Raw genomic sequence first — 27,964 nt, 5'->3', positions numbered from 1 at the left:
GGATGCATTGGAAAACCCAGCTAAGCAGCCTCTTCAGTGCTTTCGCCTGCCACAGCACATCTACACATGAAGTACAACCTCAGCCTTTTAAGTTGACCCTCTGAACAGCCAGTGAGGTCTGCATCTGAGAGCAGATGGCCTTCAGAAGGCATATTCCCGGACCCACACCTCCATGAAGACACTAGGTCAGATGACAGTTGTGCACTTAACCGCACACTGAAGTCAGCCCAATGCTCCCTGCAAGCATCAAGCTTTGTGGCACACAACCAACAGATAAATCCGTGCCCATTGCCAAAGGGTCCCCCAAGAAGAGTGACAGAAGGCAGGCCTTGTACTGGATGAATCACCTCGATAGGACACATATGGCTTGGCACACCAACAGCTCAACTAAGTTTTTCAGCTGAAAAATGTCTTTTGTTCTTTCCTCCGAGGTTCTTTTTTCAATGCATGTGAAAAGTGCCACTTCTTTAGTGACATTCCAGACACTTCACCAGTTTGAATTTTTTTCCTCAGAAGAGATGTTCTCAAAATGTTTAAAGTTTTCTTCATATCTAATTCCTCACTTTTTTTCATTCCATCCCACCCTGGAAAGAAGCAAGAATTGATAGAAAATTAGGAAACTTCATCAGATGTGTTCTTCTTTTCCATCTTCCCAATAAATGCTAAGTTAAATCATTTTCCACCTGCTCTTTGTGTTAGCAGCCTCACTGAGTACTGAGAGCTGAGTAAGTGCTTTCTCACATGTAGAACCAACCCTCCTCAGGTAGGAGTCCAAACCATGGTACGGAAACACCAGAGTTCACCTTCCTACCATCCGTGCTGTCAGCATTGAAGAATTTCCTCTGGTGGAGCACTGCGAAGCATCCCACTTGCACACAAGCTGCTACAAGTTCTAGCCCCTGTAACGTATCACACAACAGGTTATTTCTGGCACTGCAGAGAAAAACCCCAATCTGCACCCACACAATTCCAAGGCTGCAAACTCCACATGGCAAGCTTTGTCTAAGAAAGGATTAAAAAGTCCCAGGATTTAGACATATAAAAGAAAAGGGTCTTAACAACTGCACTATCAACTGCGCTAAAACAACTATGCCATCTTACTTCAAGATGCCACATATGAAATCACATTGTGTGAACTAATGCAATCACTTTTCTGTCTCAGAGCACCCCGGCAGAGAACATGTGTTCCAGTCCTGTTTCACGCTTATCTTACACAGGCACAGCAGCACATGATTTCAGTATTGTCCTTAGACATTCAGGTATATGATACCCGTTAGCTGGAATGGACCTGCACAGTTGTGTTCCTATGAATCATATGAAAAATCAGTCCCCAGTAGGAAACTATTTTTTAGCAAAGTGCACAGCATCTCCAACTACCCCATTAATAATAAAGGTGTGTGTTAGCCCTCATCAAAAACGTCCCCCAGAAGACTAAGCCTCTGCAGAAAGAGAGATAGCCGTACTGTATATTGCTTCAGCGGGCAATTGCTCAAGCAATACTGCTTCAGTGCCATAAACAGCCACTTCTCTGTCATAACACAAGCATAAAATGCCCAAAACAGGAAGAATAAAACTGGAAGAGTCGCCAGGTTGGCCTCAAGCTAAAATTTCTTTCTCACTCTGGATGGAGAGATCGCTACCAGGTCTATGACTTGTCTAGTAGCGAATTTGGTGGAACTGTTTTAGTGGAGTCGTATTGACCCATGAACTGCCATACTGGTGCTTGCCTCTCCCTTCCTCCCCCAAAAAATGTAATTGGAAACTTAAATGAGAATCAAAAACAGGCATGGGAGCTCTTCTTGCATCAGACAAAATAGGCTGGACAGCTTTGAGGCAGGGAACAGCTTTAAGATTGCCAGAAAAGCAGGAAACATCTTCTACCCTAGACCTGAATCCTGCTCCCATGCCTTAGCTCATACGGAAACCAGAACAGGAGCAAATCAGCTCCTCCTTCCTTGCCTCTACAAAAAGACAGCAGAGACACCTTTCTCACTCCTTCACTCTGCTACCCCTGATCCAGCCCAGCTGAATGCAGGAAAGGGCAAGTTCATTTTATCAAGAGTATTTGCAAGGGAAGTCTAGGAAGAATCAATATGTTTTTAAAGTAATAACAGAAAGGTCTTCTTTGTGTGGCAGATACACCTAAAGCCTGTGACTTGAACATATACTGCATGCTTTTGAATAAATTCACTGTTGCCACTCAAAGCACCTGGGATGCTCTCACTTACAGCTCTGTCATCGCTGTGTAAGCCATACCCTGGGTATTAGCTAGGTAGGCATAACGTTACAGATTCTATCTTCGTGCAGTGAAATTTGCCATTCTGCAGAGGGCCAGATCAAATTGTAGGCCACCAGGGAGTCCCACTTCACCTTACTGCAAGAAGAAAATATTTTCAATCTCACTAAGTAGAGCTGGTCCACTTGGTGAATAATTTAACCAGTCAGTTAAGCACTTCACTTTTCCCCCCCACCCTATTTGCACATTTGCCACAAACAGACACTGACTTTTTTTGCAGGCATTTTCATTATTCATTATTGTGATCATCCAGCAGCAGGTCTGCGTGAAAAAATTCCTGCCACCGGTTGTTCAACAAACAGCAAGCCGCAAATTCACTTTCATGGGTGAATTCCCATGCAGGTAGAGGAGCAAAAGCCCATCAATTTCCAAATGTGCAGAAGAAGTAATTGCAAACTTTTAAACCTGCTAATAAAAAAAAGGAATGCAAGCATTGGAAAGATAGAAGTTTGCTCAGAACCATCTGTCACACTGGAAAATTATTTTACCACATTTAACCAAGGCCAGATACGCAGCTGCCTGCCTGAGTGGATGGGGAAGACAACGTAAGGGAAAGAGTGCTGGAAGGACAGGCGAAATGAGGGATCTCTCTTCTGTGTACTCCAGAAGAGCGCCAGGAGCTCATGGCATACACAGGTCATTTCTTAATAAGCTATATGCAGCAGCAACTCTTTTCAGAAAAAGAAGAAAAGAAGGAAGCATGCAGCTCCATGCTGCCATGATGACATCAAGTTGAGTGAGCTCAAAGCCACCTCAGGTGAATCAGTGCGAGTGAGGCGAAGCAGCAGGCTGCCGGAGAGCCGTGCCACATGGGAGCACAAGGCACAGCCCAGCCATCACCTGGAGGGCCAAGCAGCAAGGAAGCCATTCTGTGAGAAGGGCTGGAGCAAATGAGCACAGGAGGGCAGAGGAACTGAAAAGCAGGCAGAGAGCACATGTAGAAAGCTACCAAGTTATTGAAAGCACCTCTACCAACCTTAGCACCAGGCCAGGTTCAGCGCAAGACCTGCTGTGTAGTCACCAGCAGAGGAAGAGATCGCTCCATCAAACATTACAGCTTGTTCTGCGCAATCTCTGGCAAATTAACATCCCTCCCACCCACCTTACGGTCTCAATTTCCCCTGCCAAATAGGAGTAATTTTTCTCAAAGTCTTGGCAAACTTCTTTATGAGGCATCTTTAAAGCTTGGGAAATAATTTTTATTTAGATACATAAGACTCAGAGAGACTTTTTGGCCATTAATTTCAGCCTTCTGCTAATTTCCAGCCGTAATTTACTCATGGACTGTTCATGCCCATTTGTCTGTGCGCCAACATGCTGTTTCAGTTTAAATAACTCTTTCCTACATTTCCCTGTTCATTCTCCCAAGATGTATTTGAAACAGCATCCACGTTCCCATCTTGGCTAGCCTACACAAACCAAGCTCTGTCAGTCCCTTCTTGCAAGGGTATGCTCTCCATCGCCCTGGTCCCCATGGTGTCCTTCCCGATTTAAATTCATCCCTGCTGCCCTCAGTTGTTCAGAACCACACCCGTATGCCATGGCATACTCGGGTACTGCAGTTTCATGGCTCAGCTCCGTAGGGATTTGACCCAAAGAGACCGAATCAGCCCCCGACAAGGCCAAGGACTGAACCAGTTCCCTCTCCTGACAGCTAATGAGACCCCTCATCCTCCAAAACGCTTTGAGTGCCCAAGTGAAGGGGAGGTCCCACGCTCCAGCCACTAGTGCAAGGCTGCCATACTGTCCCTTCCAGCATAAACAGAAATCCACACGAAGCCTGGCCCTACTCCATTAAAGAATACCTTCCTGGTCTTGCCAAAATTAGTGGGCAAAGGAGTATTTATAAAATCTGTTTTGCTGAAAGAAATTACTTCATAAGTTGTTGTTACCAGTGCTGATACACAGCCATACTTTTTTCTTTTTCTTTGCCTGAACAGAGAGGCAAGCCTGCAAGGAAGAAGCAACTACAACAGGACTGCATCCCATGCCGTGACATCCACTTGTGCCCCCAGAGCTGGTGCAGAAAAAGATTGTTAAATCTACAGTTTGCAATCCAGCCCCCCCTGCAGCACACCCTCCCTAAAAGAAGGGTTAGGAATAACTCCCCTATGGAAAATCCGTGTCCAGTAGGGAAAGGAAGGGCTTTGAAATAAAGCTCATTCCAGCCCAGGCCTGCATCTGGAGTCCTTGCAACCCAAACACTATCAGGTGGTGCAAGAGCAGCTACCACAACTGGTACAAGCTGAAGCAGCCCTGAGACTTCTTCAGGTCACAGAGAGGCTGATTCAGACACCACTGCCTCCCTTCCAGACCCCCTCAAACACAGCTCAATGAAACCAGCCTTGTCCACCAAAAATTTCAAAGCACCTTTCCTTGACTGCTCCTTTCCCAGTCTCTCCCATTGTGCATGCTCTGCACAGAGAAACCAAGGGCTCTACGAACTGCTGGAGAAGCAGCTGGGTGCTTCCACTAAAAAGGCTTTGCTCCTCTCACTGGAAGTGAGAAGCCACTTGGAGGGCACGGTGTTCAGTGAGCACGGAGATGATCTCGGTTTGCCATGTGATTCGCACTGCAGCAGAGCTGCCGGCACAGCTGCTGTAATAACCAGAAGAAAATTCCCTCCAATGTTTTCAGAGTTAGATTTCCCCTCCACAGCTTTTTACTCTGCTCGGAGAGCCAAAGTGCCAAGCTACTGATGCTGGCTCAGCGTGCCTGCAATCCCAGTCTTATTAAGCAAAGCAATTAAGCATGGACTTAACTTTAAACACATTGTCAAAGCCCAGTGGCTTAGTGCAAGTTCAGACTTAAGCAGACGTTTAAGTTCATTGCTGACTTGAGGCTTAACTTGCCAAATTAAACCACAAAACCTTGCTTGAGCTGTTCTAGGGAAGTACGAAAACATAAAGCCTATTCTCTTCAGCAACCATGCTAACGTTAAGGACAGGTTCAGCATTTCTTCCCAGGTGCCAAGCACCGCTAAGGACACACACTGCTGTAAGGGCTTTCCAGCTCGCTGGCAGACACGTCTGATCATGCAGCTGCACCAGAGGAGCAGTCACCCAGTATCACGCTGCGTGTCCAGCAACACAGCCGACAGCCCAACTGCTGCATAGACACGAGACACCACCCTCTGCTTCTAGGAACTTACACAACTCCAGGCTTTCAAGGCAGGTCTGAAGGAGAGGAGAAGGGGAGCTTGAAGCAGCATGGGACAACACACAAATGTTTAAAAGTCTAGCAAGTGCCTGCTGAAGGTTGGCATTCACGGCCTGCTGCAGTGGGAATCAAACCCTCCAGATCTGAATGAGAGACACCAGAAGGGTAGAAATAAGCTTCACATATTAAGAGAAGCTCTCCAAACATGATGAAAAAGAGAAGGTGATGGCTCACGTGAAGAGCTAGGAGAACAAGTGCAGCCACTGCATTTTCAGTACAGTTGTGCTGTCTTGTCCAGGCCTGACAAAACAGCATTACAGAAATGCAGATCTGCAATGCTGAGGACAAGACATAAAATTTTGGATGGTGAAAAGAGCTCCAGCAAAAAGACATTACACAGGGAGAAACTGCTTGACTTGGAGGTGGACTTGATGAAGCTGATGAAGATTAGAGATGAGAAACTTTGGCTGGAGCAGTTCTAATTCAGTGGAAGGCACAGAAAAGGTGTTAGGACAGACTTGAAGGAAAGGAACTTTGTAGTGTGAAAGTAAAAAAGCTTTCAGTACTGAGATGAAAGGCAGATGGGGTGACAGTTGGAAAGAGTCAAAAAAGAAAAAAAAAAAACAAAAAACAAAACCCATACATACTCTTAAGACTGGAGACACTAAACATGATTGTATTACCAGCAAAAAGTAAGAGAAGAATGAGAAGTTATGGCAAAGATCAGGAGAGGGAATAGGGTTTCCCACTGTTTATATAGATGGAAAAGCTGGATCAGACCAAATGAAAACGCACACATTGAAACACGAAGCCAAGGGGTCATGAACATGGGAACACCATCTGCAGCCCCAGGGCAAAGGCTGGAGCCTCTGTTCTACACCAGCACCGTGCCCTGGGAAACTATGGAGTAACTTTGAAGAAATTTACTGGAAAAGAGACACAGCCCCCTTTCCTTCCCATGGAAGCCAGAGACCTCATACATACTCTACATTTTAAATGCAGGAATTGAGGGATCAAGCCATGAATCCAAAGGTACAGGATGACTGGGATCAGGAAGAGCCCTTTTCATCTAAGGAACAGGTGGGGGGAAAAAAACCCCGATCATAGCTTTCTCCAATTCCTGTGACTTATTATGCAGGATATTGGGGGGGAGGGGTTGCCATATACATGGATGCAAATACCAGACCAAAATACATGCTTCTGCTTAATCAGATGACTTAGAGAAACAAATAAGGTATTTTCCTTCTCTAACAGTTTGGGTTTTTTAAGGATAAATGAAATTATAAGTGTCTGACTTAAAATTAACAAAAGAATCATCATATGCACACTCCCAAGTCTGAAGTAGGTTAGTGCACACAAATATAGAAGATGAAGCCAAAGTCTCTAGAAATTACTGCAGTTCTTTGTAATAACAGCTCTTGGTACAGTCCTCTGACATTAGATTTCATGACGATTTGTGACCAGTCCTTAGCCTTCACATACAGAAACCTAGGCATGATCTCCCGTTAAACAACAAAATACATGCCAATCCACTATGGGAGGGATGTAAATCACCAGCACAATGGGTGCCTTGGGTTTTGTTTTGTCATTTTCCAGGACCCCTCAAAAGCGAGCAGAACAGCAGCCAGCCACCCACCCCCTGCCTTCACCTTTCCTCATCAAGAGAAATCTCCCTGTCCCTAGCTGGGCATAGCAGTCTGGGGACAAAGAGGAGCCTCAAGGAAGGTGGTGACCATCAGCAGGCTGTCATCATCCAAATAACATCCCCATCTGGTGCCTGGCCAGCTCAGACCCGAGGGGTACCCAAGAAGCAGACAGCACAAAGCCATCCTGGGGACAACAGCTCATCCATAGCTGCCCTCTTCCTCAGGCACCCTTCAGACCCAGGCAGGAGCAAGGTGACAGCATAAGCAGATGATTGCACATCCTACAGGTTCAGGCACAGGACAGGACAACGGCTCCTCCGCCACTGGGGGCGGGGGGTAGGGACGCAACCTACCTGAAAGTTTGAGCACACTGCATGCCACCAGCATGCTGCTCTCCTGCAAAAGGCACCAGCATTGTTCAGTTGCACTAAAACTGTATTTGGATAGCAGTAACAAAATCATGCCCTCACCAAAATAAACTGAGATATCAAGTACATTAATAATTAGCTGTATAAACTTCCCACCTTGAGTGTTTACATGTTGACGGTGCTATAGCTGAACAATTAGCTAGCAGAAGAACCGTCAAAAGCACTTTGAAGCAACAACACTGAAGGCGATACTTCAGCCTACACACAGGAATGGAGTAAGATCTCCAAGCCAGGACCTCCAAGAGTGACTCTCGCTGCCTCAGTGCCAAGAGGCTGTATGTTCAAGACGCCTGAAGGATGCCTGGTTTTCTTCCCCCAGGTAGGGGCAGAACATCTGCATGAAAATCTTAACACATTAAAGCACTTTATAAACCCAAAACACACAGCCACGAGGACAAGTTAGTCATTCGCCAACTGCAAGCACTCCAAAAATTATGATGATGGTTCCAAAACTTATGAGACTGCTTAAAAAGCATTCATAGTTTAGAAGGGGTGCATGCTTTTCGTTTACCTGAGGATATTCGAGTGTTGGGATACTTCTGGGTTACGCACTTCCAGTTTTCCTCTTTAAGCATGATGACCACAAATTTTGCTTATTTTCTTCAAACAGCAAAACCTGAGACATTAATCACTTTTTGTTTTTTGCCTCAGCACCCAGTCCACAACAAAGGTACAAAAGGCTAGGAGATTTGCAGTAAAATCCCAAGAGTCAGCACTTTTGAAAGCCTTGGTCTCTCCCAGCATGCTTTATCTAATTTTAAGCAGATGCAATTCGTAGCCTCTGCAGAACCTGGTCCTGGACTAAGAAAGCTTTTCTTTGCCTGGGCAGTCCTCTCCTGGCCTCCCTGATGCACCCATGCAGAGCCACTTACGTTGCCAACACTGAACTCAGGTCTGCATTTTGATAGAGAGTGGGAGTGTTGCTACAGACTGAAAAATTGCATTCTGCCACTGAAGCAAACTTGTGACAAAGTATTAACCCAGTATCCTCAACCCTTCTCTGGTAAATCTGCAGAGATCCTCTGGAGCCACTGCAGAATTTGGGACACAATCCCACCTCGCTCAGACTTAAATAGTCCCTGGACTGTCATGCAGCCATTTCTTCAGATTGCTCTGAGCTTCTTCCCAACTCCTTTGACTACAGACAAACCAACTGACCTCACCAAATGATTGTAACACCTGCCCTGCTGTTAGCGTGCTACAAATAACAGCTGAATAAAACCACTGGGCTTGACTGTTTGCTTTTTCAGCTGATCATTACACAAAGGAATTTTTTTTTTTTAAGTGTTTTTACTGCATGGCTTTCCTCCATCATAAAAAGCCCACAGACATGTTTGTCTGATGATTAGCAGTTTATTAATTGTGTTTTGGTTTATTGTTGCATTAGAGCCAGAGAGTACTGCACTGCCTGTTCTGGAAAGCAATTCACCTCCTCTGATTCTAAGGGGAGTTTAAATACGCAGAACAAAGTCTGCTCCTTAGTGCTAACCTCACTAAGGTGGCATTTTTGCCTTCCCCCCCCACTTTGCCTCCATTCCCTTTTTGTTTTTTAAGCTGTGGCATGCCGTAGGTTTTGCAAACTGCAAAGCAACTATTAGACAATAAAACCCTAATGCATCCATTTCCTCGGTGGTAAAAATGAATCATTTCTTTCATTAGCCTAACTTTCCCCGTTAAATAGCTCTACAGAGCACTGGGACAGCCACAATTTCAGAGAAACCCACTAAGGTTCTCCCAGCTGCCAGAAACCTGCTGCTCCTAATTAAAAACTTCAAAAGCAAAAATAGTGAATTTCTGCACGGACCAACTGCTTTAATTTCAGCTGCTTCTTTTAATGCAAAAACAAACAAACAAAAAACAAACAAAAAAAACCACCGACACCAAACCCCTAAACCACAAGGGTCTCGTATTAAAATGGCACGAAGCAAAACCCCTCGGTAACTCCCCACTTTTCTGGAATAATCTAATTAGTTTTGTGAGGAAGATGACTAACCCAGGACCTTCACGCCGAAGCGACCGCCCGGGGAGACCCACCGGGACCGAAACTTTCCCGGTGCGGCGCGAAGCACCCGGTGAGCAAAAAAACCCCCCCCCCGGAGGTGAGCGGGGGGAGGGGGGGGTGTAAATAAAAAATAAACCTAAAATTGACAATGAAAGATCCCCACACGCCTCCTGAGCGCTGGCTGCAGGATGGAGCCGCCGGCGCCGAAGTTGCGCGGCGAAACGCCGTCGCCCCCCTCTCCAGCCACGCTCCTCCACCGGCGACCCGGCCACCGCCTCCCCCCCCCCGCCGCCGAGCCAACGGCTCGCCTAGCCCGCCGCGTCTCCTCAGGGGAGAGCCGGGCAGCCGGGCAGGGAGCCGCCCTTGCCGCCCCCCCCCCCCCCCCCCCGCACCTCCCCGAGGGGTGGGGAGGGCATTTGCGGGGGCCACGGGCACCCTCAGGGCTCTGCCGCCACCTCCCTCCCCCCCATACACACCCCCCCAACCCCGCCAAGGGCCGGGAGAGGCGGGAGGGCGCCTTACTTTTCTGGCTGGAGTATCCCGGGTAATATCCATAGTAGCCCGTGATCCGCAAGATCCTGTCCTCGATGGTGGCCACGCCGTTGGGTGCTGCCTTCCCATCCATAGAGGGCGGGAGCCGCGCGCGGGGTGGCCGGGCGGGACGCCGAGCCGAGCGGAGCCGAGCCGGGCTGGCAGGAGAAGAGGAGGAGGAGGAAGGCGGTGCGGGCACGGCCGCCGCAGCTTGCGGTGCCGCCGGGGCGCTCGCTCTGACTCCGCCGCCTAGTGCAGGACGGGCTCCGCAGCGCAGCAGCGGCCCGCGCCCAGCCCGGCCTCTTCCCCCCCCCCCAACCCCCCCGCCCGCCTTTTCCCGCCCAGCCGCGGGCGGGAAGCGGCGGTGCGGGAGAGGATGGGGGGGGTACTTCTGTCGTTATTTAAAGCCGGGGGAGGGGGCAGGAGGAGGTGGGGATGGCGGGTTGGTCCCTCTGGGCCGCAGCTGAGGCGGGAAGGGGGTGTGAGGGCCGTCTCGGTGCCGCCGGCAGGATGAGGGGTCTCTCCTCAACGCAGCAGGCCCGGGCTCAGGCGGCTTTGGTCTGTGTAAAGAAACCCTGGTGTCACCCTGTTCCTGCCAAGCCCCCCAAATCCTCCCCAGGCTGGTGACTGCCCAAGGGACACGGTTGTCTGTGGAGTTGAGGGGGGTTACTCCGGCTTGCGGGATGGTCGGCACTTCCCCATGCGCTGGTACCTCAGGGCTTGACCTCGGCGAGGAAGATGTCCTGAAACGATACCTGCGAACCACAGACCTGCAGGTCCAGATCCTCACATCCGTCCTCCCAGAGGCTGCCCACAGATGTCAGAGAAAGGATAGAGGCCAATTTTGGCCTCAGAGGACTCTGAGGGGGGAAGGTTTCACCACGGCGTGCTGTCCATGTCCCACCAGAGGAGCCCGTGGCTCTCCTTGCGTGTCACTCGGAGGCACGCTCCCTCAGTGGTGGCAGCTGTGCTGTCCCACGCTCCAGGAAAGCTCAGAGGAGGAGAAGGGATATCTGCCCTCTGACACCTAGGCAGGTTGTACACCTCCTCTAACTAAGATCTATCCATAGGATGTCCTCTAAATCTTTCCCTGCATTTGAAAAAAGAGGTGAGAAATTCGCCATTTGGCTTTCTAACTCATTGGTAACAATCAGGCTTTGAATTACTTGACTTTTCCTGCTACTGGTCCTTGCTTATCTGCTAGACTGAAATAATTAGTAATTAGCCTTTTTTCCTCCAAGATGTATTTCTATGTAGTCATCTACTCACTTTTTTGCAGCCCTTTCTTTGTTTTGTGGCTCTTTCATACCTTATCTGCACCTATTCTTTTTCTGTCCATTAACTGGTGCATGGGGAACCCGGTCGAGCCATTTCATATCCCTTGCTTCCTCCTCTGTTCGCATTCATTCTTCTCCCTTCCGTGCTTGGCTAAATAAGCTGATGGCACAAAACAGCCTTTTATAAGCACAAGCAAATAATAGATGTATTAAAAATAGCCTTTGCTGTGGCTTTGCATGGGGAATCATTAGCTGGTTAGTGTTTGTACGGTGCTTTGAAGATCAATGTTTTCTGGTGTATGAATGCAGACATAATAAATGCACTTAAGATATTAAATACTCTTTTGATCTTGATTTCTTGTCTCCTGCCACGCTGCTAGGTAATACTAAGGGCAGTTACAAATCAGTGATAAATCAACCACCTATAACTCAGGAATTCAAGACATAGCTCATTTCACAGCTTCTTCATCCCCTTTTAGGCTAGCTATGAAACAAGATTAGCGACTTTTAATGTTTTCCAATGTATAGATTTTTTTGTATTTGTCCAACAGAAGCACAGACTCCTGGTGAATTTACACCAACTGACAACAGACATTGTCTTTTTACTTCTGATCTGTGGAGTGTTACAAGCAGCCCGCACCCCTCCAGGATTTCACAGACCGTGGGACAGAAGCGGCTGAGAGCCAGACCATGTATTAGTTGGCTTTGAGACGTGCTGGGTCAGGAGGAGCTGGTAAGGCTCTAACCCCTTCTGCGAGATCGAAATTCTCTGTCCTAGTTAGGGAAGCACAGTTGATGCAAAAATCACTTGCCTGGTGTGTTGTGTGGAATCTCTGAATAAACCACAAGTCCCCCCCTTCCTAATTTCACCTCCAGTGGGAGTTGGTGTTATGAGAACATTACCAGCATTGATCTCAGCTTCAAAGTCAAATTTTGGGACTTAAAAGTGTTACTTCGCAGAGAAGGAAAAAAATGACTGGTTCATTTGAAGGTTAAACTAATATGCCCAGAAACAACTCTAAGCTTCAAATTCTTTCCAAACACCTTAGTTCTCGCTTAATTTTTCATCTCCTCTCTTCCTTTTATCTCTAGGCTTTCAAGGACATGCTGTGCATGTTTAAACATCACTAGATAATAATATAAGCAAAGCCATTCGTGAAATTGCTCCTGACTATGATTCCCTTCCAACATCACTGTGCAATAGATGCACAGCGTTACCCTCTGTTTCTTTGAAAGCTTATAGTGAATTGCAGCTTCGTATTGTTTCTGAATTCTTACTATGCTGACAATTATTCTTTTAAGAAAAATCAAGCAGATTGCTTTTTCTGCAATTAGGCTTTTTGCAAGTTATGTTTAAAGGAGTGCAGAGGAAGCCTAGCTGAGTAAGATGTATGAACTACCATTTATTACCAAGAAGAAAGACACTTACATGATTAGGGGCAGACGGGGACTTATTTGTTTCATCTTTTCAAGTTAACAGGCCCATCAAAGTCGCTAGTTGCATAAATATGCTGAAGTGATTTTGAAGAGAGATTTGTATATTTACCACTCCGTGACTAAAATCTAAGGGTTGATCAGAAAAGAGCTTTAAAAGCAGCAATTTAACCTGGAGCTTGTTGTACAGGTTGAATTTCCCCCAGACTCTACAAATGGGTATCTTTCTCTAGAGAAAGAAAGAGACTTAACACCATTAATGGCCACAGAATTTGGCCACAGTTTTTCAAAAAAATATATTTAACTCCAGGCCATATGTTTGCAAAAATAACCTCTCGAGTGAGAGAACAATGGAAATGTCTCCTGATCATCTTGCTGATTCTGCAGACAGACAGTCCCAGTGTCTTTTTTGCTGCTCACAGCTTTCCCAGACAGCCTCAAATAGAAAGGAACAGGAGTCTGGGTATATTTCATAGTTGCCTTTCAAATCTCACTGGATGATGCTGTCATGAAACGAGTATCCTCACCTGAGTAGAGCCTGAAGAAGCAGACCTGTCCTTACCTGCCAGTTTTCTGACCACATCAGCTCTGGTTCTTTCTCCGTGAGGCAAGAGGCATCATTTCCTCCTTTTCGGTTCCTTACTTATGTTGCAAGATACCCTAAAAACCCAACGGTGATCAAAGCTCAGTATGTCCCCATGTTGGACAAACGGCCCAAAGGGTTTATGGAAAGACACGGGGCAAGAAGGGTAGCAAAAATACTTGGAGTTGAAGTGATTGCCTGAGATCCTAAAGCAGATCAACCACAGGCTTAGAGGATTACAACCCAGTTCTCCTGTTTCCCATGCCAGCTCCCTGTCCTGCTCCTTCACTGCTTCATCCTCCTCCACGTACCTCCCCAGTCCACCTGAGGTGAAAGAAAGGGGCGATTTCTGTCCATGAACAGAGGTTACTGCCAATCCTGACGTCTCATCTCTTTGAGGAGGTTCTGACCTAAGCTGTTATCAGGAGTGAGCTATAAAAAACGCAGGCAGCTTTGGTCTGTCAGTGCCCATTTCTTTCTGAATGCAGCTTACCTATGAGCCTGTGATTATGTGAAAAAAGAAAAAGCCACCTGCCACAGCGAGGAATGTTCAATGCCAAGTGACTCTTTTAAGTGAAAAATTGATTAAAAGTTGATCATTCCAAATCAACTGTTTTCATTCCAATATACTATTGGGGTTTTTTTTAACAAGAACGTGTCACCTTGACTTGGACTGCAGCTTAAAAAGGCATGGCAAATAGGACTTCTCTCATGTCATTTGGAGAAAATTATTTTGCGTGGTATGGGCCCAGTTCTCCTCTCAGACAAATCATGCTGGTGTAAACCTAGCATAAACATGAAGAAGCTGGACCCATACATAGGGAAAAGAAAGTCTGTAGCATTTGAAGTTCCTCTAATTGTCCTCTTAAGTGGTACCCATGAAAGCCACTGGAGCATAGCCAGTTCCTGCTCACTCTGCCTCACGCACACCAGGGATGAACAATGCACTAGTCTCTCCATTGACATCAAGGTCAAAGAGGACTCATTGACAATATAAAACCATTTAGTGTAAAGATGCCTGAAGCTGGCAGCTTGGTTTTAAGAGCTTTTCCCCTCTGTTTGAAAACTGGGGAGATTCCAGCTTGGAACAAAATTTAAAGTCCAGTTCCAAAATATTTCAGAGCATCACCAGATATTAAAAGGTTTTGATTTGGCAATGAGCTAGGCAGCTTTTTTTAATGCCAGTTGATTTCATTGAAGGGAGGCAGAACAAGAAACAATCAATTCTTTGTGAAACTAAGATACAAAGATGGTATTAAGGATGGAGGAGAAAGCTGCCAGAAAAATAACAAAAGGAAAGTTGAAGAATGAGGAAGAGAAATGAGAATGAGCGGGAAAGGAAAGAACAGAAAGTAAGAGAAATTTTGAAAAAGGAGGAGGCCAGCAAGCGAGATGTGTCCATGCAGAGACTGGAACAGTGACAATCTGAGCTAGAAAAAAATGCCTTCCTGATCCCAAACCAGGCTGCAGTTTTCACTCCTGGAAGGGGAACAGCCTACACCCAGCCCATAGAGCTCACCCACGCTCCGAGTCAGCAGCAGGACCGGGGCGAGAGGAGACACCGCCAGGGCTGAACACACCCATTCCATGGGCAGTGCCTGAAGAAATGGCTTATGCACATTTTTTCTTACTGTGCACCTGTAGTCTGTACAGCAGTGCAGCTTTAAACAGTCCCCATGCTACAAAGCAATTTGTATGAATATGTCCATGCTCTGATCCACTTGGGGCACTAGGAGACAGAGCGGTAGTTAGCATTTGCCCCCAAGATGTATAAAAATGCAAGCCCCCAGCTCTGTACATTTATTCTAACTAAAGCTAGCAAGAAAGGAGCTTTCAGGGCACTCATCATTTTTGTTTCCAAATAGCAAAGGGAGGTAGTTATTCATAGTGTCATAGAATTGTTTAGGTTGGAAAAGACCTTCAAGACCATCAAGTCCAACTGTTAACCTAGCACTGCTCAGATGAAAATTCTGGTTCAGGAAGTCCTTGAGTCTTTGATAACTAAAAGTTGTGAAGAGAGACTGTGGGAAGACAGGCTCTGTGTGTGCCCTGCTCTAGTCTTTCTTCAGCATCTGCGGCTAGTTGTGGTCAGAAATAGGATGTGGGCAGAAAGGGCCTTTGGCTTGAATCAGTATGGTCATAGAATCATAGAATCATTTAGGTTGGAAAAGACCTTTAAGATCATCAAGTCCAGCCACTAACCTAACACTGCCAAGTTCACCACTAAACCATGTCCCTAAGTGCCACATCTACACGTCTTTTAAATACCTCCAGGGATGGGGACTCAACCACTGCCCTGGGCAGCCTGTTCCAATGCTTGACAACCCTTGCGGTGAAGAAATTTTTCCTAATATCCAATCTAAACCTCCCCTGGCACAACTTGAGGCCGTTTCCTCTCGTCCTATCGCTTGTTACTTGGGACAAGAGTCCGGCACCCACCTCGCCACAACCTCCTTTCCGGTAGCTGTAGAGAGCGATAAGGTCTCCCCTCAGCCTCCTCTTCTCCAGGCTAAACAACCCCAGTTCCCTCAGCCGCTCCTCATCAGACTTGTTCTCCAGACCCCTCACCAGCCTCGTTGCCCTTCTTTGGACACACTCCAGCACCCCAGTGTCTTTCCTGTAGCGAGGGGCCCAAAAACACTGAACACAGTGTTCGAGGTGCGGCCTCACCAGTGCTGAGTACAAAGGGACAATCACTTCCCTCGTCCTGCTGGCCACACTGGTTCTGATACAAGCCAGGATGCCATTGGCCTTCTTGGCCGCCTGGGCACACTGCCGGCTCATATGCAGCCAGCTGTCGACCAACACCCCCAGGTCCTTTCCACCGGGCAGCTTTCCAGGCACTATTCCCCAAGCCTCTAGCGTTGCATGGGGTTGTTGTGACCCAAGTGCAGGACCCGGCACTTAGCCTTGCTGAACCTCATGCAGTTGGCCTCGGCCCATCGATCCAGCCTCTCCAGGTCCCTCTGTAGGGCCTTCCTACCCTCAAGCAGATCAACACTCCCGCCCAACTTGGTGTCGTCTGCAAACTTACTGAGGGTGCACTCGATCCCCTCGTCCAGATCATTGATAACAACAGGAAACAGAACTGGCCCCAGTACTGAGCCCTGGGGAACACCGCTTGTGACCCGCCGCCAACTGGATTTCACTCCCTTCCCCACCACTCTTTGGGCCCCGCCATCCAGCCGGTTTTTTACCCAGCAAAGAGTGCACCCGTCCAAGCCACGAGCAGCCCGTTTCTCCAGGAGAATGCTGTGGGAAACGGTGTCAAAGGCTTTACTAAAGTCTAGGTAGACAACTCCACAGCCTTTCCCTCATCCACTAAGCGGGTCACCTTGTCATAGAAGGAGATCAGGTTAGTCAAGCGGGACCTGCCTTTCATAAACCCATGCAGACTGGGCCTGACCGCCTGGTTGTCCTGTACGTGCTGTGTGATGGCACTCAAGATGATCTGCTCCATAACCTTCCCCGGCACTGAGTTCAGACTGACAGGCCTGTAGTTCCCCGGATCCTCCTTCTGGCCCTTCTTGTAGATGGGCCTCACGTTTGCTAACCTCCAGTCCACTGGGACCTCCCCACTTAGCCAGGACTGCTGATAAATGATTGAAAGTGCCTCGGTGAGCACTTCCACCAGCTCCCTCAGTACCCTTGGTGGATCCCATCCGGCCCCATAGACTTGCGTGTGTCTAAGTGGTGCAGCAGGTGGCTAACCATTTCCCCTTGGATTATGGGGGCTTCATTCTGCTCCCTGTCCCTGTCTTCCAGCTCAGGGGGCTGGGTACCCCGAGAACAACTGGTCTTGCTATTAAAGACTGAGGCAAAGAAGACATGAAGTACCCCAGCCTTTTCCTCATCCTTGGTCACTATGTTTCCCCCCGCATCCAATAAAGGATGGAGATTCTCCTTAGCCCTCCTTTTGTTGCTAATAGATTTATAGAAACATTTATCATCATCTTTTACAGCAGTAGCCAGATTAAGTTCTAGTTGGGCTCTGGCCCTTCTAATTTTCTCCCTGCATAACCTCACGACATCCTTGTAGTCCTCCTGAGTGGCCTGCCCCTTCTTCCAAAGGTCATAAACGCTCTGGTTTTTTTTTTGCTCTGAGCCCATGCTCTCAGACATTTCCTGGAAACATTTATTTAGCAGTAGCACTGCCAATTTATTGATGCCTGTTTCAAAGAGAGGGGAAACAGACAAAGAGCTTCTGTTCAAACTGCAACTGGTTGTCGTAGGTATTTGCTCCCTGAGGGTCATCCAAGGCACCTCTGCTCATTCTCAATGGCAAGAAAAAAAGAGTAACGGTTACAAAACTCCATACAAATGCAAACAGCACATGGCTATCACTTAAGATGGGCTGAGACCCGTTTTTGCAAAGTACTGACCATGCCTTTTGCCTTCTTTCTTTGATGGCTAGAGTTAAGCTCATTTACAGCAGCTGATGGACTGGTTTATACCCATTGCTCTATTTTTCCAACTCCCACTTCTTCAGCAAGGCCTTAGAATGATGAATGGCCACAACTAGGTTCTCGTGCTGTTTTCAGTAGAGCTATGACCACGTAGACCAGCAGAAGATCTTTCTTGGGAGCAGTGAGAATTGGGGTGGACAAAGTCTAGCTGGACTTTCAGATTCCAGTCTGACTGCACTGGTAGGGATAGGGAGAGGAAATCGTTATTTGTAGAGAAAACAAGGTACTTTTTGGAATAAATCCAACAAATCCAACAGTATTTCCAAGGAACCACTTTCCTGCTAACGCCTGCCCTTCCCATTCAAACCAGGACTTGATCTCTGAACAGTCTTCAGCATTCAGGAGGCATGGAGGAATTGGAGTTCTACACTGTGACCCAGGACTCGGCTGTGATGAGACCCACACTGATTTCTTGAGCATCTGGTAAGATTTTGTGTACTTCTCCCTGCGCCTGGATTTGGAGGCTGGTGTCATTTGAAAGTGAACATGCTGATGCACTGACATGGAAGTGTCCAGATGGCTGGTGGTCAGGACAATACTGAGCTCATGATGCAGTGTCAGAAATCTCCTCTGCCCTGCAATCATCTATGCCAGCTTTTCATTTGCTTTTGACATCAGCAGGAAGCACAGCAGGACCCACAACAAGCAACACTCCATTTAACACACACAAGAAATCTGCAACACTGGGCAGTTTTACAAAGCATCTTTCTTGCGGATAATAAAGTTCTGGCTCTTTCAATACATCTGCACCTATGAAGTTTCCCAGATGGTGTTTTGAGGAGATTAAGAGTTCATGAAAAGTGGCATGAAAAACTCAAAAATCTCTACTACCTCCTGGTGGCAGAGATTTGCTCTCTGTGTACACAGAAAAGATGCTGATGGAACGAGGCCTGATCATCTGACATCACTGTAAAGATTTTGTTGTCTTCAGATCAGTTCTATAACCCCTTAAAACTCCCAGTGATACATAAGGTATTACCTGAGCAGCAGCTGTCCCGTCTGTGCTCAGCTTTTCCTTCCCACACTTCTCCCTGCCTACATCAAATCAAATCCTTTAGGGTGCTCCACGCTCTGGCCGGTTAAGCCAAAACAAAAGATCTCCTCCTCCACCTCCTTCCTTTCGACATATCTTGTGCTGTGGGAGAAAGTGATCTCCTCTCCGGACTCACTCCCAAAAGCATGGAGGTTAAAACAAGCTATGTGACTTAGCCCCAGCAATAAAAATAGTCCTGTTCTCTGGCCCTCACAGGTCCTTCAGATCAATATGCTATAGAAGGATGGAGGTTCAGCTCCTTCTGATGTCCTAGACTGAATCTGTTCCTGGTGCCTAAAGAGAGGAGTAGCCTTACTGATCATCTCCTGCTCAGGAATGAGCAGCTGGATGATATGGCCGTGTGTGCCCCTAGGACTCTCCAGTCCCAGCTCTCAAGAGAAGAGCTCACAGTTACTCCCCGAAGACCCTTTGTGCCCAGTCTCCCATCACACAGGTTGCACTTTCACTCCAGAAGGCTTCTTAATGTGAGTCCTCTCCACTTCTTACGGTGAGTCAGGGCTCAATTCATTGACCTGAACATCAATATCTGGTGTCATTCAAGATGCCATGGGGCACCTGAGAAAACTGCAGCGCGCTGGCAGGTATAACAGAGGATCTAAGGAGAGATGGTATGTTTCTGCACTGGCAGCTAGAGGCCACGAAGTGTTTCATAGCACATCCCAAATGGCTCTGAAGTTTTGTGCTAATCAAGCCCTCATTGTCACCGCTAAATAACTGTGTGACTTGACCTGGAAAAAAAAGTCATCCTGATGCTTCTAAAGGCAGGGATGTTTCATCCTGAGTCATGTATGCTTCCAGGAGGCAGAAGAGCAGGCTGTTGCATTGTCCCAAGGCTGACAGATTTGCTGACTGCATGTTCTGAGTTATCTGAATTGCACCTGGGAGTGTACAGGGCAGCACAACTCGACAGAAGCCAACGGCAAGCACTCAGATTAGCTAAGTGTGCGTGTGTGTGCGCGCACATATCTCCCTTGAAAACATGCTGGCCAGTCAGAAGGATAAATTATGTGGAGAAAGCAAGGCCTGCCAGGCTTGGGACAGTACCTTTAGCTGTGCTCTGCTTTTCCTGCTAGCCTCAGGAAGCTGGGTACATCACCCTCTGGAGTAGTACAACTGCAAGCTAAGCCTTTTTGCTTTTGGGAATGAGGTTTTTATGGCGTGAACTGTCTGTGAAGGTGAGGTTGAGATTTTTATCCTTTTCTTTCCATCTGTTTACCGTGCTGGGCTAAGTCGAGCAGATTGCAATTGGTCTTCACTGCCCAGCCTCAGCATGCTGACTTTGTCATATTGCCAAGCAGCGTTGACATCCCTGACCCCTCTCCAGAAGGACCTCATGAATTCAGATTCCCTGGATTTCTTCCAGGCAGGTTTGTCATGTTTTTGCACCTTTATCCTGTGATAGATCTGGCTGGAGCTCCACGCACCCTCCTCTTTGGGCTCATACCTGCCACATTTGTAGCTCAGCACTGTGACCTCTCTTCTGCCCCACACGTAGACATGTAGGACTTGTGATCTGCTGCTGATGTAGTCCCTGCAGCAGCACTGCATCACACCCAAAGAGCCTGCCAAAGGAGCCCAGCCACCTTCCCCCAACGAACACAAGCCTCCTTATCCAGCTCTCATCACATATTGCAGCCCCATTACCCAGAGTATTTAGTCCTGTTTCTGTCATATGCCCCAAATCTGGGGTCTCTCATGACGGGACATAAGATAAACCTGGAAGGGTCTGGCCAGTGCCCTAGAAACACTGTGAGCTTTTTCCACACTCTTTGCTGCAATGCATATTTGGAGACTTTATTTTTCTGCCTTTGCAGCTGCTTCATAGCCATGGGAGAAAACTTACATCAGCTAACACTTTCTCTAAAGCATCAGTGGGCGGAGTTTGATTTTTAACATCTGGTTTCTTCTGGAATCTCCTTGGATTGGATACATATGTAGGAAAAAGAAATCTGGTGTCCCGCTCCCTCTGCTGGTACAATTTTTCAGCCATTACTTTGTACCAAAGGCAAAGCTGTTCAAGTGCTGTTTTCCAAGGTCTCACCTGGCTCTGCTATTTGGAGATCTATCACTATGTCCAAGGAGAAAGCTTGGGAGGGACAGCAGATCTCTTTTGCAAACAGTTTTCTAATTAAATCCAGGTTGTTCCCAGATGGCACTGCAAGTTTTATGGCTGCCACTGAACTTTCTGCTTGAGCTCTGCTATTTGGAGATTTATTTCTGTGCCCATAGAGAGACCTGCTGCTACCCAAACTTTTCTGCTGGTATTTTTTCCTGCTTCCATAAGCATTTCAAAATCCACATGTATCACCACATCTCTTCCTTCAAGATCACCTAGCCTTCTGCTTGTTTCATTTTAGTGCTTCAGCCATTAAAGGTAGGATCCCAGTGTACACATCTCATTCTTCCCTTCTCATTGACATTGTATTTAAGGAGCTTTCCAGATTGCTAACAAGCACTGGCCAATCCTTTCAGTCTGATACTCTTATTTATAATAAAGCCTCTTATCCCATGTTTGTCAAATGCCACACGTCTGTTTAAAATCAGGTGGAAAATGAGGTACATCATTGCCTGTTACCACTAAGCACAAGCAGGGATGTCTCTTCCAGAGACCTGGACCAGGTGTGCATCTCCAGATACTAGTGCGCCAGAGGATTACTCCTGTCCTCAAAAGCCCCATGGATCATAAAACCATTGAAAGCTGCACCTGAAACAGCATCTCAAGAGGTCATTGCAGCGAAGTCTTCCTACCGGGTTGGACAATCAGCTCTACCTGTAGCCACTCTGTACCAAAACAGAGAGTCCATCCAACCCCAGAGCGCCAGGGAATCAGTCCTAGATGCTGTATTGTTAAAAAATAATTTCCTTTCTCCCTCTTTATCACAATACCCCATTCCAATTCTAGTTACTTCAGTTTTATTATGCAAGATGTAATCGAATGTGACCTATAGGGCCAGAAGGAAAATAGCAATATGGTTCTTCCTTTAACAATCCCACATATTGCATTGAAGTCATTTAAAGACTGTCTTTGGTGTTTACATGATCAGAGTTTGGCTTGTGTATCTAACGGGGCTTGTCAAATATCAGCACAGACCAACGTATTCTGCAGCCAGCACAAGCTGTCATATTGAAATACTGACCCAGATAACATCAAAACTATTTGCTATTCATGACATAAATTATTAATTTTTTCATCAGGAACAGAGCCAGCTGTTAATGTCTTTAGCTAAATATATTCTTTTTAAATTGTAGTACTTTTTTCTGTTTTCCAAAGTAGTGCAACTTGCCATGAACAACGTTTTCAGTGTTGGTGGTGATTAATTTTCTGCTGCTCCGTCTTGCACTGTTTGAATCTTTATCTTTACCAGAACCCAGTATTTTTCTTTACTCAAAAAGAAGAAATGCTCAATTCATATCAAACACTGCTGGCAGCATCAGTTTTCAATGACAAAAATGGTACTTGGGGTGGCACTGAGATCTACTTGAAAGAGTGCCACAGAGCACTGGCTCTGTAGAAGAAGGGCATTTTATTTTATTTTATTTTATTTTATTGTATTTTATTTTATTTTATTTTATTTTTTTATATGATAGCCCAATGGTATTTGGCAGAAGTCATGCTGCAGGGCAGGAAACCTTCCCCTGTCAAAGCCAGGGTGGTGCTGGGTTTCTGTTTGAAGTATAACATGGAACTGACATGTTTGCTAGCATAATCTCTAAAAGAAATAAATCTACTAACCTCAGGGCTGTGACTATTATACTATTGAAATTTAGAGCAGTAATAACCATTTCCTAGCATTTGGTGTGAAGAATAAGGCCTTCCAGCCATTTTCCTTTGTTTGTAATAAATTACCTCCCTGATAGCTATTTGATTGTGGTATAAATCAAATGTTTCCATTTCACAGAGATGTCATGTATCTGAAACTTCTGTTGCTACCTCTCAATTTATTACATTGAGAACAGAGACCATTGATGTTAAGGTTACAAATTCAAGCACTAAAATGTTCAGAAACGCCAGACTAAAGGTTGTCTGGGCCATCAGGGCTATGCTGTTTGGGTTTTAATCATGCCCCATATCCAAACTGGCTGTTGTGAAATGGCCCTGGCAAGTCCGTCCCCGTCCCCCCCCCACCCTTCCCTGTACAGCTCCCCCTCTTCCAAAAGCTGTATTATTTATGCCTAGTTCAAAGGATGGCTATTCCTCCTCATCCTCTCCTTACCCCTTGACTTGGACACAGAGCCATCCCCATTCTTGGTCCTACCACACATACCCCCTCTCACATCTCTAGGACTCAGTAAGTAGCACAACCTCAAAGCTAACTTCTACTTATCCCCCTGATTTCAAGTCCATATTCCACGACATTATTTTTCCTGCAAGTCTCTTACCTCCTGGAGGTGCTGACACCATAGGGACAAGACGCCAACTCACTTTTTTTCCGGACTCATTAGTCTGTCTGAGAGCTGAGCCCCTATTTTCTGCACAGCACCAAACCTCTGCACTGAATAGAACATGAATAATTCCCTGTGGGACTTTTCTGGGACACTCATCGCAGGAGAAACTGGGAGTTTTGCAAACAAAGTGTGGAAGTCACTTTTTTGACTTCATCTTCACAACACACTGCTAACATCAAAAGGCCTCGCTGCCCTCATTTTACATGCAGGGAAGTAGGTGCAGAGACAAAGGCACCAATTTTCCAGATATTTAACTGTGTTTTAGCACTTTATACGTTCAAAGCACAGCTCCCAGTGGCTTCAGTTGTAGCTTGGAGAGCTCAAGACATCTCCAAATCAGGCCCAGCAGGTGTCTGAGTGGACCTCACAAAATAAATCACTGATAATCACTAACCGCATGGGAAAACGTGGGATAAGAAACTTGCCCATCATTCCTCCTTGTTCTTTGGTTGCCTTGCCATGGCACACTTGGCAATGAAACACGAACAAAGGTTTTGCTTTCTTGGAGCCAATCTCAATCTCCTTAACAGAGTTGCAGCCCGCTGCTTAGTTCACATACCGCCCTGTTCACCTGAGAGAGCATTCGCTCCACGACAGCATTGCTCGGTGAGATACAGGAGGAAAACCAGAGGCAAAATTATATGCTACAGACAAAGGCACCTCATGACTGAGTTAAAAAAACCCACAGGCCACAAATACAGGCAACCACTTTGGAAAGTAGCCTCAAAATGCGACTTAAGAGATTACAAAAACATCAGAACAAACCCAGCTGAATCTGTAATACACAGAATTATTATCGCAGCTGAGGGAACACTCATGGCTTTCAGCACTTATGGTTCCCTTTCAGCATAAGCAATGATTGATGCCGGTTGTGTGCTGAGGTCTTGCCAGTTGTGTACCAAAGGTCTGGACCGTCTCTCCTCCTGCCCCTTCTCCACTCTGGGCCACCCCGTCTTGCTCCACTCCCTTCTGGGTCTGCTTCTTTTCAGGACACCGACTGCTGGTCCTGTGCTTTTCCAGCACTGAGCCAGAGAAGTTGGCTTTTTGCTGACTTGATCACAAGTTGGGCTCGTCGCCTTGTACCTGAAAGAATTTGTCTTCCTACAAATCTTGTGCAAGTCGGTTCCAAGGAGAACTTGTCAGAAAGGGTGAGAAGAATTATCACACCTTCCTTTAGCTGTCCAAAATGTACACATCTAGCCTAAACTGAACCTTTACGTTCCTGCTGTAATCAATGGAAAAAGATAACCAGTTCCAGAGGGTGCTTCATCCCATCCTAGTCCAAATGCCTCAGACAGGTGGCATGACATTTTTCCATGGGATTGCTAGGCTACATCTAAAAGGACTTTTCTTCCCTGATTTTTTTGAATGTCTGCGGGCTTTTCTATAAACAATGTCTTACAAGTTCCTCGCATTAAAATGCATATTGTGAAAGGAAATTTGTTTTGTTACTTTAAAACCTCCCACTTGACCACTTGTTAGTGCCCCTTAGACTCTTCCTTGTAAGAAACAATGTTTAACTGGTCCCTTAAATCTTCTCCATGCTACTTCTGCTTTTACAACCCTCCGTCATATTCTCTCCCTGTTAATCTCTGTTCCAAGCTGAAGAGTCTTATTTATTTCACTTTTCTTTGTACAGAAGTTGTTCCATACCTTTGGCCATCTCTGATGTCCTTCACTGTGTCTTTCTCTAGTTCTGCCCGTCCTTTTTGAGATGGGGGAGCAGCACTGCAGACAATGTAACTCCAGACACACTGTGGATCTGCAGAAAAAGCCAAGTGATAGTTTCTGATTTGTCATTTATTCCTGCCTAATAATCCCTCCCAGGCTGTTTTCCTTTTTGAGCACTGCTGAGTCTGGAAGTGTTTTCAAAGATGTTGCCACAGTTTGAAGATCTCTTTTCTGGATGGTAGCAGCTAACTTAGAGCTTGTCCTTATGAATGTTTTGTAACAATATATTCCTCCGTATTTACTACCTTTGAATGTCATCTAACATTTTACCACCTCATTAGTATCTAAAGATCCTTTATCTACCATTTGTACTCGCTCTGCATTTTTACCACCCTGAAGAGAAGGAGCCTTGATGACACCCTTCATTGATGCCTACCTTTTAGGATCATATCCTAATAGGCACTTGAAGGAAGATTAAATAAAAAACTTTCCAAACAAAAATCTCTGAAAGCAACACAGTAATTTCCATGACTTGTGACTCAGGGGAAACATCCAGCTGCCAGCGTGACTGTAGGCCAAATTTTAACTCCTCTTGCCTCAGGCTTCCTCAGTTGTAAAACAAAGATGAATTTATAGTGCATGGCAGAGGCCAGAAAACTTCCCCCAGTCATTTCCAGCTTCAGCTTCACAGGTTGCCAGAGCTTGTGCATGTTCTGAGGATAATACCCTGTCTCCCTGAGATCTCTCCTGATGGGCAATACCAAAGTGACTTGTCCAAATAGACAGTTACTCCCACCATGGAAAAAAAAAAGCCTCAGTTTATTAAACTCCCTTAAAAGTTTATGCTCCTTTGTGAAGAGCTTGTAGGTCTGCAGATCCTTTCAAATAGTCTGAAGCATGGCCCAGCAAAGGTTAATCAGCTTTCCTTGTAGGCAAATACTCCTTCCAGCCTGATCCCCGATGTGTTACAGGTGATATAAATACAAAGCATCACTGCTAGCTACCTGTAAAAAAAAAAAAAATCCACATTTCCTCTATAAACATGACCAATATTTTTTATCCAGACCCTCTTCAAGAGTGTATCCCATCATTTGTGAACCCTCCATTCATAGCTCAATTGTACAAGAAAGTCAAGCAGACGTGCCACCCCACTATGTTCAGAAGTGTTTACTTTGGGCTGTTAGAAGGCAGAGACTGCCAGCAGCATGGGCAGAGAATGATTTATATTCATTGTAGGTTTTTGTTTCAGACCTACAAGGAGTAAGCTATCTACTCCAGCAGCCTGGACAGCAAAGGGTGATGCTACACAAACAGGGGATGTGAAGGCAGGAGAGACCACTGGATCTCCAGGCCAGCTCCAGCGAGGATCCTTGTCTAGCTGACACTTTGTATTGCCCAAGAAGAAATTTGCCTGTGCCAATCACCACCGAGGCTCCTAGCAGCTGATCCATGAAGCAACGTCAACAGCCAGAAACTGTCAGTTCCAGTCTGCTGGCCACAGGATGTGCCCCGCGAGCGGTAGATGAATGGCAGCATAAGGTAATCAAAACCAGCAGCCGAAGGCACAATAGCTTCAGCTACTAGACAGCCACAGCCCTGGTGAAGACAGTACCTCCGCGCAACGGGAGAAGGGGCCTTTGAGCTCCATTTTGACCCTGATTTTGTCTGAGTGATCAAAACTGCCTTGTCATACAACAAGCAGGAGCTGCTCTCTGTTTTGTCTGCATCAAGTGATACACAGACAGCAAGACATGGATGTGAGTCCGTGCTTCTTACCTGAAAAGATGGCGTGACAAGAAGAGGGAAGATCACAGGATCATGCCAGAAAATGGCACCCAGAGAGCTGTGACACAACCAGACAGTTTTCTTTGCTATAACCAGCCAGTGAGTCTTTACCTCTGCTCCAGCAGCTCCCTGGACTGAGTGTGGGGTCTGGATCCTCAAAGACTCATGAGTACCTCACTCCTAGCCAAGCTGCCACCACACAAAATCCTCCTTACGGTGCAGAGCTCCAAGAGTCACTACACAGTACACAGGGAGAGCTGATGCTGAGAGACGGGATGCTCAGAACCAGATAAATGATGCGAGGCTGTGCAGAGACTGAGCAAGCTTGGGTCTCGGAAGCAGGACAGACACATTAATTCAGTGCTTTGCCCACCCTAATTAGCCCAACATCATACGGCTGCATCCATGATCTGAGCAAGCTTCACTTAATGCCTTTGCAGTACACTTCATGTATGGACAAATCAAAGGACCTTCACTGCTCAGAAGAGAAAAGGGAAAGAAGGGGTTGGACCAAAGGGGTTAAGCAACTGGTCTGGTCAAAGCTAAACCACTAGGATATTAGGACATGACCTTTCCCTGCTTGGGATTAATCTGTTGCTCCCAACAGAGAATGAACTCCATACCAAAAGTAGGCAACAGGCTAGTTAATTGGGCTTGGACATGGAAATCATCTTCCTGATCAGTCTCTTCTCTTGAAGCTCTTCTGTACAAATTAGTAAATGTTTACAGGACCCCAACTTTGGTGTGTTTCTGATCTGAACTAAAACATTTTATCTAGAAATTGTTTGTGAGTAGACATAAAAATGACAACTACTTCTTTTAAGAGAAGGGAAGAGTAATTCCATATAGAGGGTGGCCAGCACCAGTTTATTGCTCCTCTTGCTTCTCCAACAGTGACTCTGCCAAATGAAATGATGAAGTGATTGAGTGATTTGATGGAGTGACCACATCAGTGGACACGGGAAGGGCTACAGATGTCGTCTATCTGGACCTCTGTAAGGCTTTTGACACAGTCGCCCACAACATCCTTCTCTCTAAACTGGAGAGCTATGGATTTGATGGGTGGACTGTCTGGTGAGTGAGGAATTGGTTGGATGTTCGCATCCAGAGGGTAGTGGTCAACAGCTCAATGTCCAGATGGAGATTGGTGACGAGTGGCATCCCGCAGGGGTCCGTATTGGGACCG

General features: G+C 46.4%; 1 protein-coding gene across 2 annotated transcripts in view; it reads right to left on the bottom strand.

Annotated features, from left to right (window-relative positions):
- The window catches only part of SLC35F4 (solute carrier family 35 member F4), a 136,580-nt gene extending 126,401 nt beyond the window's left edge, over positions 1 to 10,179 (bottom strand). For both annotated transcript variants that reach the window (XM_076343454.1, XM_076343455.1), the window contains exon 1: positions 10,054 to 10,179. In XM_076343454.1, coding sequence (XP_076199569.1) covers positions 10,054 to 10,156 — 103 coding nt within the window. In that variant the 5' untranslated portion in view covers positions 10,157 to 10,179. The remainder of the gene's footprint in view (positions 1 to 10,053) is intronic.
- Positions 10,180 to 27,964: the final 17,785 nt, after the last annotated feature.

The sequence above is a fragment of the Aptenodytes patagonicus genome, chromosome 7, assembly GCF_965638725.1.
Source record: "Aptenodytes patagonicus chromosome 7, bAptPat1.pri.cur, whole genome shotgun sequence".
Classification (NCBI taxonomy): Eukaryota; Metazoa; Chordata; class Aves; order Sphenisciformes; family Spheniscidae; genus Aptenodytes; species Aptenodytes patagonicus.
The sequence above is the reverse complement of the archived record's forward strand: the minus strand, read 5'-3'. Positions and strand labels throughout refer to the sequence as shown.